Consider the following 21,538-nt stretch of genomic DNA (forward strand, 5'->3'; position numbering starts at 1 on the left):
ACATCTACATTAACAGAGCTGTCTCAAAAAATGTCTCCAGCTCTATGTAAAAAAACAACAATGGTGACATTCACTGACAGAAATAGCAGTTCAGTAACCAGTGAGATTAACTGAAGACATGAGGAAAGACTCATCATTCATTGAAGTGCAATGGCATAATTTAATTGTTAAAATCCTAGCCTGGGTCACATGGCAGCTGACGTCTATTCATAGGTATCTCAGTGACCTTCTGGGTAGCCTTGCATTTATCACTTTATTCCTCTCGGTGGAATTTGCTGTAACAATAGTCATGATGAACTCCTTTGCCCAGGATTCTAAGATCTAGTGCTGAGAACTGCCAGTGATCATTAAGTGGGTTTTGTCCACTATGGAAACACCTGCTCTGCTTTTGGTCTTGAAGCAAAGTACATAAATATTGGTAAAGAGGTCAGGTTAGGCTAGAATCCACTCCAATTCTGAGGTTCTCTTTAACAGTGGCAACAGTGAGTAATGTGTAGGTCACTTTTTGGCAGTAACATCACACACTTCTGTTCATGGCTTCTAGCACCAGTAGTTGTTTAATGGTACTTTGCAATACACTGGATGGCAGGGAGGGTTTGCAGAAGCACCTGACTTCTATAGGTGTTAGCTATCCAACAATAAGGGATTTCTGGTATGTCTTTTTTTTCTTTCCTTTTCCAGAGTTGACCACAATTTCGCCTTCTAGTATTTATAAACATATAATATTGATATTTACATCCAAGAATCCTGTTTGCTTTTTATTTAAAATGTTCTTGTGCTGAGAAAAATGCTTTTCTTGAAACTCATTGTAAACGGTTGTAATTTCTAGGAGGCTTACCGCTGCTGATTTAGACCCTTAACAGATTCACATGCTTACCTGCTAGCTGCTTTGCATGACTTGCTGCCTCAGAGTTGCCTTGTTTGTTGCGTGCTGCAGCAGACTTGTCTCTTTCAGCTTTGCTAGACCCATTCTCCAAGGAGGAAAGCTTTTCTGCAGCTGCTTTCTTTGCTTCTAGCTTCCTTTGCCGGCATGTCTTAACCGGCTCTGCTAACATCCTTACTTTCCGACGAAAGGAGGTAAGGACCTGGATGCTGCCATTCCTCTTCTTCTCCTCCTGGCCTTCAATGCTTCCGAACTCATCCACATCAGAGACTTTGTATAAGGGGAGCACATGGAGCTGCTCATCTTCAGGTGTTTGGCCAATTTCACGATTGTCTTCTCTAGTTAGTGTGCAAACCTGTGAGAAAGGAGTGTTAGAGTAACTCTCTCAAACCAGTCTGAGAAGTTGCCTGAAATGCTAGCCTGTGTGTTTTACCTTGCCCTGGCACTGTCAGCATCAGCATCTGGCAAATTACTTGTAAGCTTTCTTTTTGTGCAATTTACACATTATCACAAGAAGTCTGCAATTTCATTTCTTCCATTGCTCTGTTGGACAGTGTAAATAGAAGCACAAAGTGTCAATATCTGTTTCTTGTACCTGTGCTAAAATGAGCAGCTACAGATGTGTATCACCTAAACTGAAACAAACTGTGTGGTCCATAGCACATGGGCAGGGAGCAAAAGCAGTGAAAACTTTGTGCTCAGATGTTTTTACTACGATACGTTAACTGGTACCTAATTAGAGGTAGTGGGGCATATAACATACTGCCATTGTGTCCCACGCCCACTTAGGATGATTTGCAAAGCAGCAAGTCATGTTAATACTGCATAAAGATTTTGGGAAGTTAGCACTGTGTGTGATGTAGCATGCTAGTTGTGTTAGCTCCAGCTAAAATGGGCATTGGGAATATCTCAGTGGAGAAAAAGATGCTGATACAGACATACTCTGCAGTAAAATAATTGAATCAGCCAATCTTAGGAAGAAAGCTCAGCTAGAAATGCATATTTTGTTGTTGGTGGTTGACTTTTCAATTAAGTCAGACCCTGGAAATAGGGCAAATTTAGTTGGTACTAAAAGAAAGCAGATATTCTCTTTCGTAATAGCAGCTGCACTGTGAATTACTTCGAATCACAACAGTGAAGATTATTCAGACCCGAAGTTTGTTTTTTCCTCATGTTTACTCTGACTGAACAAAAATAACCCAGTACACACTGAAAAACAGCTAGTTTTTCTGTTATCTTTTGCGGAACCTTTGCTGTAAATGCTGGAGTTCAGAATGGAAAAGTGTAAAGTGAGCAAGCATGTTACAAAGGATAGCAAGGCTTGCAGGCTTTATCCTCATCCCAAGTAGGAATGAAATCCGCAACTTTAAAAACTCTGCTTAGAAAAAAAGTTATGGAAAAAAAGTCATTTGTTTCACAGGTTCATAGAATGGCAGGAGTTAGAAGGGACCTCTGGAGATCATCAAGTGCAACCCCTCGCTAAAGCAGCTTCCCTGCAGTAGGTTGCCTGGGAAAGTGTCCAGGCAGATCTTGAATATCTCCAGAGGGGACTCCACAACCTCTCTGGGCAGCCTGTTCCACTGCTCTGTCGCCCTCAAAGTAAATAAGTTTTTTTTCATGTTTATACGGAAATTACTTTGTACCGGTTTGTGCCTGTTGCCCCTTGTCCTGCACCTGGGCACCATTAAAAAGAGCCCGGCTCCATCCACTTGACTCCTGTCCATTAGATATTTGTAAGCATTTATAAGTTTCTCTCCATCTTCTCTTCTCCAGGCTGAACAGCCCCAGCCTCACATGGGAGATGCTCCATCTCTGACCATCTCTGTGACTTTCCGCTGGGCTCTCTCCAGCAGTTCCCTGTCTTTCCTGAACTGGGGAGCCCAGAACAGGACACAGTACTCCAGACGTGGCCTCAGCAGGACAGAGCAGAGGGGGAGGACCACCTCCCTCGACCTGCTGGCCGCGCTATTTTTTTCCATTTTAAAGTAGTAGAAGATATGATCCAAAGTAGTCATTAAAAAAAAAAAATCAAGATGATAAATACATGACATTTTGTCCCAGGAACACTGAAACAGGCATTTCAGCCCTGCCGGAGCCTTCTTCCCATTGTCTCCACAGTTTCTCTTTTATCAGTTCTACATTAAAGCTTTCTTTAATACATCCTAAGTCTCATTCAGTTAAATGAAAAATGATGTAGGGGGTAATAAGTTAGCTCAATTACTGCTTAATGTTTCTTTTTTTAGCAATCTACCTTATGCAATTATAAATTTAAACAGACTGACGATAATTAAATATATGAAATTACTGCTGGAATAAGGAGACTGTATGCATCACTGACTCACCAGTGTACTCCCGTTCTGCATATTGTGCAAGTCTCTGTGAGCATGAGCGCAGAAGTCCAGGCAGGCGGTGACTCCTGAGAATGGGCGACCTTCTTTTAAACCCAGGCGACACTCGGGCGCTCTGTGTTCATACTCGATCTGGGAAGAGATGACAGGTATCACCGCAACCTGCCCTGGTACACGGACTTAGCATTGAACAACATGCGAGTCTGCTGACATCTTTGAGGTGGTAGCAATACAGATCTTAGGCAAATAAGCAATTCTGTGGCAATTTCATATGATGTCTACTTCGCTCCTTGTAGCTTGATTCCCTGCTCTGACTCTGCTGTGATTGCGAAATTGGCCAATAATACTTTTCCTTGCGTATTACTTCCCATTCCCTGCCAGAGGTTTGTTTTTACGTGACAAATACAGTGCATGATTTTGGTGTCTGGCACTGTAAGAGTGATACGTAGGTGTAGACTGGAAATATACCAAGCTATTACAAGAAAATGACTTGAGAAAACTGACTTCAGAATGACTTCAGGAAAAATAATAACTTGCTTTTCTGTTTGTAATATTTTGGCCCACTAAAAGTAAATTTCATTAGCTTTAGTACGGTACTAAGCCCTGACCAAAAAGATAACGCAGTCAAGACAGTACTTTCTGTACATGTACTCAGTGCTAAGGAGCTTTACAAAGATTTTATTATGCAACAATAAGTCTTATGCAAAAGGAAGGGACTTAGTAATGAAACATCAAGTCTCACAAATGATGGTTTCATATCTTATTTAGTACATAAAAAAAAAAAAGAAGCTCCATTTGTAAAATGCTTTGCTGAAATTACTGAACCCTTCAAGTGAATACAAAAGAACTACACTTGATGGACCTTAATGGATCCTATTTTAAGTTAATGCAAAATTAGAAACTGTGCCAAGTCTTGATCCAAGTTCAGTAAACAGATGTCCAGTTTGCTCACGGCAATTTTGTTTTTAATATTTTGAATGTTTCCTTCACTGGAATCTAAAAACAAAATTGAAACAAAACTTGAAACATGTAAGCTTCTTTGGAATCAAACGAGAGTGGTTTGAAATGTTATCCACATTATAATTTGGTTAGAATTAAAGGGTATGTTTAAAACCTATTGATGCAAAGGTTCTATGAGAGGTTCTGCTGGGTCCAGTTGGAAAAACTTTCCAATTCTAGATTTTAATCCAAGCTACAATCCAGACTGGGATTAGAACAAATTGGGGAATTTGAATTGGCATTAAGGCTACTTGGTTTTCACCGCCTTCCTCTGCTGCCGTACGAATTGGGCCTTTATCGTCACTCTGACAGTAGCTTCATTTGGGCTTCCCCACAAACTTAAGGCTTGTGTGGAACTCCTGAGATGGGCCAGGTCATACACATTACTTCTTATATAAGGTAAAAGTTGAAACTTGTAAAAGCATGTATTGTCAACTAGTGTCAAGCAGAACCATGGCTTATATGAAGAAAAGTTTTCTAGAGAACTTTCATGGGAAAAGAAAGCAGTCCAAGCAAAGAGACATTTTATTTTTCACCACCCCCTCATTTTTTCTTCTTCTTCCACCTTTCTTCTCTTGCAGAATGTCTCTCAGATGTTTGGAGATAACCGCAGCTAGTGGGCACATGGCCACAATTTCCTCCGAAATGAGTCTCTAAGCATTATCTGATCAGGTAAATGAAATCGCATCAGTCTGTACTAAACCTTAGCTTACCTTGTCTGGTTGCTACTAAATATGCTGTAAAGGGGTAATTGTATCTGCTAGTAAAAATGGACAGTTTTGTTATAGCTTACTGCTTCCATTACATCTGAAAATCTGTTTTGTGCTGATTGCTACAGCAAGTAAGTGTTTTGACTGGGCTTAATGTTGTCAATGGGAAAGAAAGAAGGTGTCACATTTTGCAATTATGCTGATAGCCTGGAGGCTGTACATTTTGTGAATGTTCATAATGGCAGTGAGCCTGAACAATGGAAATGAAGGCCAACCGTTATGCATTTCAAAGGCTACGGCGTCAGATTTTGGTGCAAATACCTGGAAGATGTTTGGTAAAGGAATGGAGGCGAGAGGCAGCCACGCCTGGAAACCTCATACAGCTTTGAAAGTGCTAGCACCTATGTATACTGCCCAACAGAACACTGCATAAAGTAGCCCCATGTGCAGGAATGCTGGTGGAGGCGCTTGTGTGCATATGCAGGGCTGAGTGCATTCCATTATGAAGCTTTGTTTTAAAAGCATATCTATAATGGCCACTTTGAAAACACTGCTTGAGAGAGTATAACTGAAACTGGTTTCAAGACTCAACTGCAATATACTGCACTGCTTTCTGATGTGACTGCCAGCCTTGCACCATCTTTATGGCTGTTTTGCGAGTTTGGCTGGTGAATCACTCTAAATCCAGAAACCCTGTGTTGCAGAGCTCAAGATTTCTGCTCAGTAGTAATCTTGTTGTGTTTACATATGTGAAAAGATAAGCTGTAGTTAGTAGTTAAGATTCATCTGGTTTGACTTTTGAAAGCATTTAAAGTGGAGTTGAGGATTTTGTTTGTTTCCATTAGCCCTATGTCAAAGGAATGCTGGTACAAAATGTATATACATGGTTTGGCTCAAAGATGAAGTACTGCAGAAAGTGTAGTAATAGTCAGGTTGTGTGATTGCTCCGGCTCCCCTTTTCCCCACCATACCTGGTTGTTATATGCATCAGGTGCAAGCTTCTTGTAAGTGGGTGCCATCAGGGTTGACAGATTCTGCAAATGGGATTCTAGTTTTTCTTCCTGTTAGCAGATGAAATACAGCTTAATGACATTTCCACACTGTATGTATGGGACCTAAAATGTTAAGGTTTGTTACAATGCAGTAATAGATGTGTAAAGGCCTAGGTCATTGTCATTCTGGTTTAGACAGTCTCTATGATGAATCTCCTTTTCAATTATATTGTTTCACAGCCTTGAAAGTGACGTGCTGGCAGTGTAGTGTGATCCTTGCAAGAGGACTTCACATACTATAATCTTAATTTGGTTTATATTAAAAAGAGTCACATTCTTCAACATGAAGATGTTTTAGGTCCAAACGTGATGACCCTCGTTTTCTCTACTGGAGTTTTGGGAAAATAATACTCTTTAGAAAACTTGAGAGAAATAATATCTGAATGGTCCATCAAGTTAATCTGGCTAATTTGAGGGTTTTGTACACTGTTATAGCAGTCCTTCAACACATTTAAATTATCTTTTCATGCAACAATTTAAAATTACTGTGATATTTCAGACTTCAAAAGTTTCCAATCGTTAAGCAATTGCAAGTTGTGGACGTGTCTATTAGTCGGTGCTGTGGAGGTAGGAATGACCACGTTTCTTTCTGTTAGGAGAGGTACATGCTTTCGAAATGAAGGGTGTTTTAAAAATGCTGTACTCCAGTAACAAACTCCAGAGTTGCTCCCCGTTCTGTCAGGATGAGGATCCCGAATTCACAACCTCACTTGTGAGGCTGTGACTTCTCATTTCAATCTCATAAAAAATCGTGGCATAATGGAGTGGTGTACTCGCTTTTAGGAGTTTGTATTTTTCATGAACATGTAGAGAGCTCTGAAAAACCCATGGCTTTGACAGAGAGACACATTCGGTGCTTTAAAATGTTGTATCTCCTCATAAAACTGGAATTTGGGACTCCAAAACGACACTGTGAAATCATCAGAAATATCTTGCCGTGACCTTGTGGCTGCTGCCAAAGCTTGGAGCTTTGGCATGGTAGGTAGATTACCATTTTTAAGTGTAGCTTCGAGTTTTTTATTGGTGAGGACACTATTTGTGTTGTCTATATTCTCTGTAAACAGTGTCTATGCTATGGGACCCAGCTCCTAGTCTGGATGCATGCCTTGACTGCCTCTGACTTTGGGACCAAGATTAGAGGGCAAAACTATCTTCTCTGCCCAGCCTTGGCTTGCATGGGAAGTAAATCCAGGATTGCAAGTTGGAAGAGTGCCCTGGTGTGTTCTGGCCAGGTATCCAGCTTAGAAAATGTAGGGGTTTTTGGATTGCAGACTATGATAAAGAAAGCTTTGTGCCACAGTATGGCTGAAGGAGAGCCATTTTATCATTCTTGGGGAGATAGGGGGCAGGAGGGAGGAAAAGGTATATGGTAATTATGATATTCTCAGAACAGGCCATAGGATACAGACATGCCTGACTGATCATGTACAAGAAACGCTTGGGTTTACAAAAAATGCCAGAGTGGAGTGAAAGCTGTGGACCTATGCATCAGTTTATGACCAGCAGTCCAAGGGCTAAATTTGCACATGCATGCTGAAAAATAGTCGAGACCATTAGAACCTCCCAGACACATGGAGGTGTCCAGGACTCACTGCAATCCAAACTTCAAAGGTATCCTGCGCCCCAGCTAAGGTCAATGTTGTTTTATTCTGACTCATTTTAAACAGTTGCCAGTTTGCTGTAACACAGAGCCCTGTCTGGAAACTATCAGTGGGGCAAGGCTGTATGTAGTCTTCCTACCCTCTTACTCCTATTGTAATTTCAGAGTTTCATCATATTAGTCTCCATGCGGTCTGCTCTGGTTCCCAGTTGCAACGTTATATGCCTTCAGCTGGTAAACCTTCCGCTCTGCCACTGGGGAATGCCCAATTGCAGGCCTCAAACTGCCACAATTATTCAGTCTGTGCCTTTTCTTCTAATTGTGAAAGCCTGCAAACATGGTTTCAAGTCTCAGGGCTTTTACCAACTGTCAGAATTTGGACAGTCAATTCAGCTGGCTCGGTGACTGGAATCAATCAGTTTTGCTGGCAGTTGTTTAATTACCCTACATGTATGCAGTTCAAGCAGGGCCCTGGCCCTTGGCCTCTCGTACTGTATCTCTTATTTGCAGTGTAGCAGAAAGCATTTCATTGCAAATGAGGCATTTTCATTTTAGAAATGGACACCAACCTCTTTTGGATCATCCCCCATCAGCTTAAACTTTCTTGGAATCTTGCTTCTGGCAAACTTACAACCATTGTAGTACATGCTCCAGGAGCAACCAAAGGAAAATGAAGCACCACAAGTTTCAGGGTCCAGCCCTTGACATGCACAAGTCCGTCTAAAGAAGAAGAGAATATGGCTGTTAGCAGCAGGCGGGTCAGTTCTGCCGGTGCCGTGGGGAGTCACTAACCTTGGATCTTCTTCCACCCATAAATAATGAAGAAATGGGAGAGGCATACACGCTACAACAGAGGAATTCATCGCTACGAGTAATTTCATGGTTGCAAAGCAAGGGCCATGAGTTTTGTATATTTATGTGAGAAAGCTGGATTTGCTCAAAAGAGGGGATGTTTGTGTGGTGCCCTAATAGATACTGATACCAGTAGTACCTGAAAGGAGTATATGCTGATAGCACTGCAAGGCTGTGGAGCATTCTGACAAGGGTTTGGCAAAGATTCCTGAAATATGGCTGTACCTATGCAGCCGAAGTAAGTAAAATACAGTGATAACTAGGTTATTTTGACCTACATGTTCTTCACTGTCAGAAAGATGTGGAAAAAGTGCTATTACTTTGGGTTCAGGCTAGCTTCTGTAGGCATATCGTATGATTTAGTGCATTCAGCTTTCATTTCAAGGCAGAACTATCTGCTTTCCTGGGCGCAGATGAGATCTTCTTTTAAGTGATCTTTCTTCTTTTAAATGCACTGAGAAGCTTCACAACTCTGAGATGTTTTTATTTTCCCTGATTTTTCAAAACATTTACTTTGCTTTTCTCTAAAGGCTTGTGGGTTTTCGGACTGCCCGAAATAGTTGGGAAGGTACGTGCATTTACGGTAAAGGAGCGAGCAGGGATGCCAGCTCTGAGGCTGGAGGTGGGTTTGCAGGTCGGTGAGCACACCCTTTGTGTCACTTACTCTTCGTTCAGGGCGCAGCGCCGGTTTGTGAGCGTGCCGTACTTTCTCAGAGTGTCGGTGAGTTCAGAATAGAGCTTGTCAGCCAGGCTGGTTGGGATTCCCTCCCAGACCAGGATGAGGATCACAATCACCGCCGTCTCGCACGTGTGGCCCGCTCGCTCGCGCACCAGGCAGAGCAGCTTTTCCTCCTGACTGCTTCTGCGGACTACCTGCATGCACAGCAACACACACCCCAGAGCCCCAACACAAACAAAGCGTTTCTTAGTGTGAGGAGCAAGAGAATAGGAAACCTCAGCATTCACGTGCGTGCAAGGTTACTTCTATTTCTCTCTTCCTCTTTGTTTCTGGTAACACACCGTTTTTCCCACCTGGTGGTATAAGGCAGGGCCACCCTTTCTGTTTAATGAACCTGAGTCTGAGAGGGCAGGATGCAAAGCCACAGTGGTGGGAAACAGCTTTTCTGATTTAACAGAAATAACCCCCTTAAATCTGCATGGTGATACAAGTGACCCAGTTTGATTAGAGGGCAAAAGAAAGCAAGAATTGAGATGCCTACGTGCACAGAGCTGCACTTAGGGCGGGAGGAAGAGACCGAACAGCTTGATGTGGGAGCTGTCTCTCTTTTCCTTCCTTACTTGAACAGCTAAACCTGTAATCCACACCCAATTGTGTGGCCTCGCCTACCCTTACTACATGGAAACATTACAGCAGTGAGAGGAAAGCAGTAGACACTGCTCAAAGAAAAGTGTCCTTGCTTTTCAGTGCTTGTGCCACTGTGGGTATTTCTATAAAGGTGCAGGCTGGCATGCATAAAGACTATAATCATGGATCAGTTTTTCCTCATCCTGTCTTTCCCTAGCCTACCCAAACCACTCGGTAATTTGTGCCAAAGTAAGACAGTGTTTGCAAAGAGGGTGTACTAATGCCTCTTGAACTGGGAGTGCATTTTAAAAATATCACAGCGGTGTACTTCCCAGATTTATTTGTAAGCTAAAATTAAGCAGCGGTGAGAACATCTGATGTTGTGAATCTTAAACCTAAACGTGACTGCCTTCCTTCTCAGGTTTGCGTACCTTTAGGCCACGTTTTATTCCTGCTGTTCTCCAGGCAACTTGAGCATATGCAACGTGAGAGACAGCAGTGGGAGCAGGCTGTGGGCCTCCTGCGGTGAGCTATTTTAGGTTTCCTAGCGTCAACTAACAGAAGGACATCATTGCTGTTTGCTTACACGAACCATCGTGCCAAACTGGATGAGCGTTAACATCTGTGGACGTCACTTACCCATTTAGCAATTGGACATCCTTGAGAACTTTTGCCTTCTTTCCCAGTGTAGACAACCCTCTCAATCCTTATAGCTTTACCCTTCTGTCCAAATCTTAAACAGACAAAAATATGCATAATAAGCAGATTAATCTCATTCTGTGCGGGCACTTAACAGACAGAGCATGTTTGCCAGTCTTATCTTAAAAAATAAATACTGTGAGATACGGGGAAGGGTGTGCAGTGCAGTTTATCTTGCTGATTTTTATTGTGGTAGTGGATCGATATGTTGAAAGAGGCATATGGCTTTGATACATCACAGCTGAGTAAAAATCACCCATATCACATTAATATTCCCAAACAAAAGTTTTAACTGTTTCCTTAGAGAAGTTGTTACAGATAATGACAGTCTGAAAAGTGGACTTGAAGTCTCTCTGTTTTGGGAAGGAATTCTAAATTTTCCCCCAGTTCCTGGGTTTAAATTTAAGTGATGACTCTGAAATTTGTATAATTGTCATGGGACAGCTGGTATGCAGTAGTCACTGTTAAATTTTCTATGCTTGTTTCTGGCATAGATACAGTATGAATCAGTTAAGCCATGATTAATTTGCTTCATATCTATTTATTTTACTTTATCATCTGGTCACAAATTGTTACTTATTTACTTCTGCCTGACTTCTGTACTGAATTAGGATCACGAGGTGCCCCCAGACGATGCCATTTGTGGGTGCCTTTTTGAGAACGAGGCAGGCAAGCTCGACTCTAGCATTCAGTCAAGGTGCTGACACAGAGGCAAGTCGTGCTTTGCTCAGACAATGGAATCCACCTTTTATATCCTATGATGGGCCAAGTGGAGATATACAGCAAATGCTAAATGAAGCAAGACGCACATTAGCAAAAAGCATCAGACCTGCTGAGTGTTTCTGAGCTTATTCTCCCCCCGGGGCTGCTGCAGCTGGGGTGCCCCACCTGCAGAGCCCAGGGAGGAGCACACCAGGATGAGGTGTGACCTTCTGCTAGGAACGTGTCTGTAAGAGACCTCGGGGGCTGCAATCCACATTGCAGATCCAGCCATGGTGTTGGCTTGGCAGCATTTCAGGGACTGGGCAAATTCCACCTCCAGCTCCCTTTCTTGAATCTTGCTGCCCCCGTTGGTGATAATTTTTTTTTTCTTTTAACACAGCCGTGTGTGAGGACTAAATCATAATCTTCTTATTCTTTGCCTGTTATCTGTGGAGCAATCAAGCCAGCTTCTTCCCACTATGCAGCCATTTAATGCTGCCTTGAGAACTTTTGACCTTTCATCCCTCTTGTTTTTACCCTAAAATCTTGGTGACATATTTAAGAGCAAATACTTGTATTTAAACTTCTGTCCTGTAAAGGAAATGAAAAATACTTATTTTTAGATGTGATCTCATTGTGAAATTTCAGTGTCACAGGAAATTATACAAATAAAATCAAGTTGTAATACGCATGTTCTGCCGGCAACTGTTAGATCACTTTTTCCTACTTAGTCTTGGATGTCAGCATACACTTGTTTCTTTAATTAGCCACGTAAAATACATGTTTTAATCTTAACATTTTCTAACAGTTTGCTAATCTGGACTGCAGGACAACTGTGTGGATGCCACTAGAGATCTGTCTTGCACATTGCACACTGCAAACGAAATGGGCCTCATCTCAAATCTTTTCAGCTGTCACAGAGGGATTTGTGCCTCGTGGCTGCTTTCAGGCCAAAGCTGATTGGCTTCAAGATCAGAACAAAACCCACTGACCATGAAGTAAGTGGGAGAAGAAAGCAGGTATCCACCACGGATTCTGCAAGAAATTTCTTCTAACTAAAATATCAACTATAAGAATAAACTCAAATCCTGGTTTGTTTGGCAGTGCTAATACCTTAAAAGTCGATTCATATTTGTGGGAAGCCGGTTTAAAAGTGCTTAAGTTGTGATTGATGTCACCAACTGTACACATGTGTTTGAGAGCATCTTTAGAGTGTTTTTTTTTTCTTCGGGATACAAAATCAGCTGACAAGAAGGAGCTCTGGAGTTCTTCTGTCATGGCATCACACAGTTCATACCATACAAACAGCTGTAAACCAGCCATGGCTCATTGCTGTTACACTCTGCTGAGCCTGGCTGAGTATATGCATGGTATCTGTAATCTCTCAGGATTTCCTTCTGCCAACATGAAATGAAATTAATGGGAAGGGAGGTAAGATGAGGTCAGTATTAAGGATGAAAGATCACATTCCAAAGTCAAGAAATGAAAAATGTTTCATCTCTAATAACTGACGTGATGACATGAATGACTTTTCCCATTTTATTTACTGTTTGTGAATATTAGAGAATTAATCAGTCAGTCAGAGCTTTGGAGATAACAAATTATAAGAAGCTTCCCAGGAGGGTCAGTGCTCACTCCTCCTCTGCAGGAAGAAGCTGATTTATGTAGCTTACATGTGCTCCAACTGCTCACAAAGCTGAAAACAAGTGCTGGGCCGAGCCCTGCACAGGAGTTACAGGGAAGGAGGTGCTAAGACATAGGGCCTTTTGGCTAATCACTTAGGGATAATCCTCAGGATTTAATGTCCGTTAGTGGTCCATGCTCTGTGAGCACAAGCTAGCAGAGTCTGCTGAGAGGCTGTTCTCCTTAGGTCAAGACACAGCGCCACAAAGGTGTCTATTTGCTTTCAGTGTTCAGAGTTTTAAGGTATTAGCAGATCAAATTGCCATCTGTCTCAGACCTACTGGACAGGTTTTTTGTTTGTTTGTTTGTTTGTTCATGAGGGAACTGAATTCCCAGATACCTCTAAAAATCTGGCCATTAGCATCTATGCTTCCCAAAATCTACGGGTAATGCAGAATTCATGGTGCCAAAGTCACTTCTGTGTGACAGTTTTAAATTTAAATACCTTAGAAATGCTGGTGGATTTTACTTGCGCTATATATCTATTATGGGATGCAACATGATATAGGGATTATCCACAATCGAGATAAGGCTGTTTTTTGTGCAGTTCTCCAAGGGAAGGAGATGCTTTGTCGCAAAACTACTTTTTGATTCTTGGGCTGAAAGCCTATCAATGACTTTGTTTCACCTCTCTGGAAGTGACAGAGTTAGATTTAGCCCATTAGGGTTGTGCTGTATACTTAACAGCCGGGGCAGGGAGAAAGAGAGACAACTGTACAGTTTGGTATCCTGCTCTCCATCTCCCTTCCACCTTGGCATTCTCGCATGCGGAGGGAACACCAGGTCTGTGCCTGTTCCTGCAGCCATTGCCAGCTGCCTGGCTTGGCAGGCTGGTGCATACTTGTTCCTGCTTGGGTTTGCTGGCGCCCGTCTCCGAGTGCGCAGCCTATGCCAGCCAGCAGACTATTAGCCCTGTCAAATATTGTGACTCTCTGGTGAATAGCACAGTGCGTCATGTTGGCAACACTGGAGTCGCTAAGCCTACAAGTAATTACTTGATTTGCAATTGTTTATTTCTTTATGTGCAAAAGCTGGAAAAATTCTGACATCCACAAAAGGATAAACGTTAATCTGCCCTGTGCCTTTGCACTAATTACCTTTCTTCCATGATTTCTCTAATAGCTGCCACATTAGGACCGGCTCCTAGGTGGGTATAGAAAGGACCTTCATCTTTTTCAATAATTTGCTCTGTTTAAAACAAAATAAAGGTTATTACTTCGAAGCCTAATACTTCAATGTAAAAAAGTAACATTGCAAAGCTTGCATCTAACCGGTTAGAAAACTGCTGTATGGGTCTCGGATCCATTTTCCAACACTGCTGTCTTAAAGTATGCCCATGCAATTTGTACAGAACATGCAAAGCACACAGCTAACTCTGCAAATAGCTGTGATACAGACTGTGTGCTTTTTGCTAGCACAAGCAGTTGTTTCACATATCGGGCTTTGTACTGAAATTCAAAAGGTGTTTTCCTGTTATCACTGATCAATTGTTTCTCCTTCTCCCATTTCCTCCCCTCCCAATATCTAGAAAGGAGGATAAATAGGATAACAATGGTAAATATTGACACTAGTGAGCTGTACAGTACTTGTTTTTTACAAGACGTGTTACGTAGCAACTTGCAGCTCCAGAAAGTGCCTTTAAGGTTACACAGAATTTCTGCCACCTACAGAAATGAAAGAAGCACGTTTGCTGGAAGAAACCCTGTGCAAGGCTTAGCCAGACTGCTTGCACGCTATGAACAGGGCCTCAGCGTTCTGCATGTGGGCAGGACCGTGCCAGCACTGGCAACATCAGCTATACGTTGGTTTTGACACCAGGAGGCAAGGTGCAGTAGCCAGAAGAAAGTGTCCGAGCTCTGCCTGGCCTCAGGGGCAGCCGGTGGGGGTGTGCGGATGTGGCTGAGGGGCAGTTTTCTGTGCTGCTGTCTCCAAAGGCTGAGTGAGGTGATGCTGCAAACAGCCTCTAGGAGCTCGAGGAAGGCATGCTGTAAGCCTGGATGTGTCAGTAGGGAAGCGGTGCAGCTTACTCCTCCTTAACAAAGAAATACTGGTAGGAAAGAGCAGTAAGCTCTGTCAATTGCTCTGTGGCACTGGGTTCCTCCAAGAGGATGGGATCTGGGTTTTGTGCTCCTTTATTTCCTAAGGGGTCTGCTAAGAATTAAAATGTGAGTGCACGAGCTCTTTTTGCTTAGTTAGCAGTTAAAGTAAAGGATGAAAAAAAGACAAAACCTGGAAGAATGAAATGATTGACAGAAAAAAAAGTTTTGCCGACTACATTGGAGAAATGGTCTTCAAAAGAGAAAAGCTTCAGAGTTTTCAAAAAAACCTACATGTTGTAGGTTGTTTCTTAGAAAACAAAAAGAAACAGCAAGAACTAGCTTCCAGATTTCTTCCTGGGAGCTCTGGAAATCCATTACCTCCTTTTTGCTTCTCAAGTGTTTGAAAAGGCAGTTTTCAAATTTGGCAGTTTTGGAGGAGCATTGGTTCAGCCTTTTTTAGTTGGTGTCCAATCCCAAGCTGTTAGGAGGGGCATGTGAAACTACAACAAAGCTGTTACATTTTTCTTGGCTGCTGCTGCAACACTTCTGTCTTTACTTCAGTCTGAGCAATTCCTGCAGCGGTAGGGCCTGGCAGTGCCTGTTAGACATGGCCACGTGAACTGCCAGTGCACAGAAGCTCAGGCAATGGGGCCGTGCCTAACACCCTGCTTCTCTTTTCTCAGCTCTATTCTTCCAGCTTGTGGAGACTGGGTATGCTAGGAAGAAATAGCAAGGGTCACCTTGCTGCTCTTTTACTGCTGCCTGTATTGCTTCTTTGAGCTGCTGTTCTCTTTAGCCTTGCAGTAGACAAGTAAGTGAGAGGGATGATAAACTCATGCAACAAGCAAGGAATAGTCTGTCTTCCTTTCTTTGCTTAGGTTTTACTGAGGCAAACTTCAACAGTCTCGCTGGTAGAGCAAAAATGGAGTAAGGATCATAAGGTTTCGACCCGAGACATGTTTTGTAAATGCCGTATCTAACCTTGACAAATAATTAGATTGTAATGTTATGACCCGTTTTTTATCAGCATGTTGTCATTATATGTCTGCTTCTCAAGGAGAGGGGAAGTGAGGGAATACATGACTGTCCACAAGCATTCTGACTGTAAAAGCAGCGTAGAAAAACTGCTGTAAGTCTTTACTCATTGCTGTTCTAAAAAAAAAAAAAAAAAAAAAAAAAAAAAAAAAAAAAAAGCCAAAAAACCCACATCCAAGAGAAACATCCAACTAACCCTGTAATCTGAACTCAAAGGCTAGTTTTCTTGCTGTGAACAACTCTGTCTTTAATACATCTCTCAGCACTTACCAACACAGCTGCAAGATGGGAAATCATACTGGGTTTTGGCAGGTGTGTCCAATAAATTTTTTACAGGAGTATCCAATAACTTGGAAGGTGAGTCTAAAAAATTATTGAGAACAGTTCCAGCTGTTCTTTTGGTCGGGGTTTTCTCAGCAGACACATTTGCTTGCTGTTCTAAGATTGGGGTGTGAGTATCAAATTCTGCAGCACTGGTGTTTCTGGATAGGATGGTAATGGGGCCTGCTGTTTCAACCTTCACGTGTTTAGGTGACTTGACAGTAAAAGTCTTGTGATCAAACAGTGATTTGACCTGTATCTGTTTTAGTTGCTGTTCCATTGTCTCGATTATGCTCTTTTGTTGCATGTTCTCACAGCCAAAGTGCTGATTCTCTTGTTTAATTGTTTTTTTCCACATTTTGTTTTCTAGCTGCCCAGTTGAGAGACGCATGCAAAAGTTAGACTTTGCGCCAGCCTCAATTTTTATAGGCTTGCGTGCTGCAGCGGGGCCAGTCTCGGTTTTGGGTTGCTGGTATGCTTGCTGCTCCTGTTTCTGTAGGAGATGCCACCTTAGAGCAGCGTGCTTGTGGAAATCCTTTGGCGTTTGGCTCTGCAAATGACAGCCTCTCTGATCTTGTGAGTGTGGAGGAGTTTGCTGGCTGTGTGGTAAGTACCGCTGGGGCATCTGTGCGGCCTGTTGGCTTGGGGCATCTTGACTGAGGCTACCACCGTAGCCTTGTGGCAGCTGTATAACTGAAGCTTGTTGCGTCTGTTGCTCTTGCTCTTGGAAACAGTGATTCACATCTTGCTTAGGGGGCAAGTTATTTGAGAAATACTGCACGTGTTGCAAGTCATGCACTTTGTTTGCTCCAAAGTGTTCAAGATTTGCAGCATTTTCCTTCTTCTCAGACATCAAGTGCACGTTGTTTGGGTAGGGATGCTGCAGACCAGTGCTTGTTTTCTGGCTGTAAAGGGGAGTTTTGTTGTTTGTGCTCTGTACCTGCTCTAGCCCTAGCTGAGGGCTATGCAGTGGGAATGCAGTTGGTTTCACGTACTTATTCCCAGTTTGAAAGCACTCATCTGCTTTAGGCTGACTGAAGGATGTCCTGTCTAGCTGCTGCTCCACATTGCTTTGGGAGTGGGGAATGGTTTGGGATGGTTCTTTACTTTTCATTTGCAGAGCCTGTTGCTGGTTTGGGGTTAGCTGTGGACTGCATGGCATCTGTGTCTGCTGCGTCTGTTTTTGGAGCATCTGTTGCAAAATGTGTGAATGCAAGAACTGTTCGCTTTCCACTGGCTGGGGATTCAAGTGCTGCTGTTTCAGTGGGGCCCCTAAAGGCTGTTCCATTTGTTGTTCGGGTTGTTGCTGGAAATGGAGCTGCTGTGGAGGGTGCTGCTGCACTCGGGGCTTGAGCAGGGAATCCATCTTTGCGAGCTGTGGCTGCGGTGAGTGCTTTTGGAACAGCAGCTGCGGGTCAGCTGTGGGATGTGGCTGCAGCTGGGAGCTCTCGTTTTTGTACTGCAGGGGAATTTGTTCTTGTTGCATTATCTTCTGGCTCTGGGGCTGTCCTGACGGCCCCTTTAATGCATCAGGACTTCCAGCATACTGTTTCATATAAGCTGCTTTGGATGTATTTGCCTGGAACTGAAGAATTGATCGCAGTAATGCTTCGTTGGGCTTGTGAGGAAGCTCTCCCTGCCGGAACGGCGTGGAAACCAATTCTATCCAGGCTGGCTTTGAGTAACGCTGAGGCTGTAGCACAGACTCTTTCACTTGGTCCTTTTCTTTGTCAGGAGGAATCTCAGGTTCTCTCTGTCCTGGGAAACGCTGACAGAGTTGAGGCAACTCACCGTCGCTTCCGCACGCGTGCAGGTTTTGGAGGGGAGGCTCTGATGGTGGCGGCGGCATTTCTTCTGGGTGCTGCTGAATCGAGGCGGCTGCAGCAGCCCGGGGATCGCTCTCGCTGACTTCGTGCTGTGACGTTTGCACCTGCTGCGGAAGCCTTTGCTGGGGGTGAAGTTGCTGTTGGCTGAGGCCGGGACTTTCTGGCATTGGTCCCTGCTGTTGCCCTTCATTCTTGATCTCTCCAGGAAGAGTTTCATTGCATCTGTTGTCATAGGAATGGTGTCCTTCTCGCACCACGACGGACAGTGCACTGTTCATTTCTGGAGCAGGAGGAGTGGAGGAATCTTTGTGAAACATTGAGTTCTGTGTAAAGAAAGCACCATTTTTTTCTGCTTGCTCAGAAAACCTTTCCAGTGCAGCATTCTGAGCTTGCAGGTTACTGCTGGAACTTAGAGAGAGGTCTTGATTGGGAACCTGCCTTACGCTTCCATGAATAGCACTGTTTCCTACAGGTAACCGGTGTGTATCATAGCCTGGAATCTGCTGCTGTAGCTGTAGTTCTGGTTTCTGAAGTGAACAGTTACCTGGCAATACAGGTGGCTTACTGGAGTCGTCAGCACCATAGACCTCAGTAACCACTACAGCTGGCACTTGAGGCAGCTCAGAGTTTGAGGTCTGTGGGGAAGTGATCTGCCCTGAGGTATGGGATGAATGCGTTGTCTCATAGGACAACTCATTAGTAGCCTGACTGGTAATGGCATCGATATGAGATGTGTTCTTCTGCATTGCTATGGAAACGTGTTCTGGATAATATTGAGACAGTGTTTTCTCCAGGAGTTCACCATGCATGCTATCCATGGAAGAGGCAGAAACTGTAGCACCATTAGGCATTGGCACCGCCTTGTTCTTGAGTAGTAAGACAATGTCCCTGTTGTGGCAATTAATGTTTTCCCGCTCCTGCTCATCCTGAATCAGGAGTTCACGAGGGTCTTCTGAACCACCACTGTTGTATCTTGTAGACGGCATCAACTCTGAAGCTTCATTTTCTTGTCCTGTCTCAGATTTCTTCTCACTGTAGCAATTGGAGATGCTTGGTTTTTCATAGTTATCCTCTGGCTCAGCTTTTTCTCCATTTACCTCTTTGTCTTGTTTCACTTTCTTGCTCTGTTGAAGTCCAAACAGAGAGGGCTCACTAAAAGTGCGTTTTATCCCACCGTTTTGCATATATTTGGAGCATGCTTTCTTCTCTTGTAAAAGGTCAGGGCTAACACGGTGGTTTGGGCTTCCCTTTGCATGGGGCTCTCCGTAGTTGCTCTTATTAAACAGCCGCTTGTGGTCGCCGTTGACTTCGACCTCAGGCCTCTCTGTTGCTGGACTTCCATTCTGTAGCTTCACTGCAGAAGGCTCTGCCTGGCAAATGTGAGAAGGTTGTGATATTAAAAATGGACTCAATCTATTGCCGTCAACATGGTTGGTTCTGTCCTGTTCCATCTGGCCTGCTCCGGGGCCATCCACAAGGCTGCCCTCTGAACGTATCTGCAAGAGAGAAGAAATGGGGAAAGCCCAGGTCAGCTGCAGGTTCACTTAGGGTAGCAGATTGCCAACAACTCCTGCAGCAATCCCACGCTTTCATCCCAACTGGTTTCCACACACAACAGCAGCTCACAGGCACACCTGGGGGAGGTTGGCTACCCTATCAGATTTTGTAGCCTTGTGCCTCCCCTTTCCCCCTCCAGGTTCATTCTTCAGGATGAAAAGAGAGAAAACACAGTGCAGTCCCTTACCGCCATTGAGCACACAAACAAATATTTTACCAAAACATCTCTCATAATGGTGAAAAAAAGTATTATCTGCTTTTGAGTGATTTGCATCGGCTCCTCTGTCATCGCCCATTCTCCTCAGTAAGGCAGAAAAGTCACGCGGAAAGACCTGGTTCCCAGACTTGGTGCTAATCCTGTTATTTGATTAAGTGTGCCAAACCCCTTTTGTGTGACTTGAAGGATTATTGCCACCAAGCTTGCCAATTAGAGGGGAAAAGCTCCCTTTTCCAGTCTTCAGCTGTCTGACAAGGTCTTGTAAAACTGGCATCCCAAAAGCATACACAAGTGGCAAAATCCACACGCAAGACAAAACCTCGCCTGGTTGCTATCTGTAGGACTTCTTACACTTCAACATCTGGATAATGTTGACAGAAACAAATTAAGAGATTTCTGAAAGGTTTGACGAAAATTGTATTTTTTTCAGGTATCCTTTTAAATTTAGGCTGTAGACATCAGGCTTGGCTTAAACTCTGCATTTGGGTTTTGAACTGAGCCCCGCAGCTGTGGAACTAGGAGTTTTTCTTTGTTTGGACAAAAAGCCCCATTTTCTTCTTTAAACTATGCATTTTATTTATAAAATCATGTTTTTCTTTGGATAACAGTACTGACAGTGTACAGTGAATAAATTCCATAGAACGACAATCTAATCCTGTTCACATGGATCTTCCCAAGATTCACAATCCCACCGGTAAAGCCATTGTTTGACTCTGCATGTAATTTATTCTTTGTTGGCTTTATGGTTCTCAAGCAGTCACAAATGACTGAAGACAGACTGGCAGAGGGTCTCCCAGATGTGAGACTGCTGAGAAAATCCGAGCTTGCGCATGCCTTTGCCCTGAAGGTTTTAGTCTTAGTTTGCACTGAGGGGAATGGAAGGTTTCCCCATTACCAGGTCATGCCTGGCTGGACTGCAGAGTCAGCACTAGCACGGCACGTGGCTGTTTTGCCACTACACAGGAACAAAAAATTCTGTCATCACATTGCTCTGCTCATGTATTTATCCTATGCTAATGTTTAAAAACAAACAGAAAAATAACTAAGGGAGATCTAACTTATATGGTTTTCAGAGCAGTATTCCATTGCTCCATCGATATGGCTCTAAAATGCTTTTTAAAGTAGTAGTATTTGACAAGATTGGTTACTTCCAGCAGAAACATCCTTGCTTGCAGCTCCAATCTTGGTATCAGGACAATTCAAACATAAATTTTAACTGGCAAGCACCTATATGACAACCTGGATCCACTTCATCCTTATCCCAAACTAGGTCTTACACCTACTTTTCACCTACTGAAGTTCATTTCTTTCTGTATTGAATTTATCCTTTGTGTGACAGAAGTAAAGAGGTCCTCTCTGCAAATAACAGTACTTAAAAAAAAAAAGAGGGTTTGAAGTGAAAGCTACAAATAAGGAGATGGAAGAGAATATTTGACCGTCTTCTCTATATTCTTGACAAGGTAAGGCAGGTTTCTTCCCTTCTACATATATTTCAGTATATCTCACCAGCTAGCTTTAAAGTACCCCGAGACACAAGCCTTCGCCTCTTTCCCAGGGAAAGCAGCACAAAAAGGATCCCTTTGATGTGTCATTCCAGGCTGGGCGGCAGAATTACGCTCCCACAGTGTCTCAAAAATAAAACGTCAGCCTAATTTGAAAACCCTTCTTTGCCTTCACACCTTTCATACGTAGAAACTGCAGCTGAACCG

General features: G+C 43.2%; 1 protein-coding gene across 1 annotated transcript in view; it reads right to left on the reverse strand.

Annotated features, from left to right (window-relative positions):
• The window catches only part of TET2 (tet methylcytosine dioxygenase 2), a 70,161-nt gene that overhangs the window by 5,147 nt on the left and 43,476 nt on the right, over positions 1-21,538 (reverse strand). The window contains exons 2-9 of the mRNA XM_021393810.1: positions 16,179-19,551; positions 13,932-14,022; positions 10,390-10,483; positions 9,109-9,317; positions 8,162-8,312; positions 5,912-6,001; positions 3,226-3,363; positions 878-1,238 (exon numbers count right to left, since the gene is read on the reverse strand). Coding sequence (XP_021249485.1) covers positions 878-1,238; positions 3,226-3,363; positions 5,912-6,001; positions 8,162-8,312; positions 9,109-9,317; positions 10,390-10,483; positions 13,932-14,022; positions 16,179-19,551 — 4,507 coding nt within the window. The remainder of the gene's footprint in view (positions 1-877; positions 1,239-3,225; positions 3,364-5,911; positions 6,002-8,161; positions 8,313-9,108; positions 9,318-10,389; positions 10,484-13,931; positions 14,023-16,178; positions 19,552-21,538) is intronic.

Source organism: Numida meleagris, chromosome 4 (genome assembly GCF_002078875.1).
Source record: "Numida meleagris isolate 19003 breed g44 Domestic line chromosome 4, NumMel1.0, whole genome shotgun sequence".
Lineage (NCBI taxonomy): Eukaryota > Metazoa > Chordata > Aves > Galliformes > Numididae > Numida > Numida meleagris.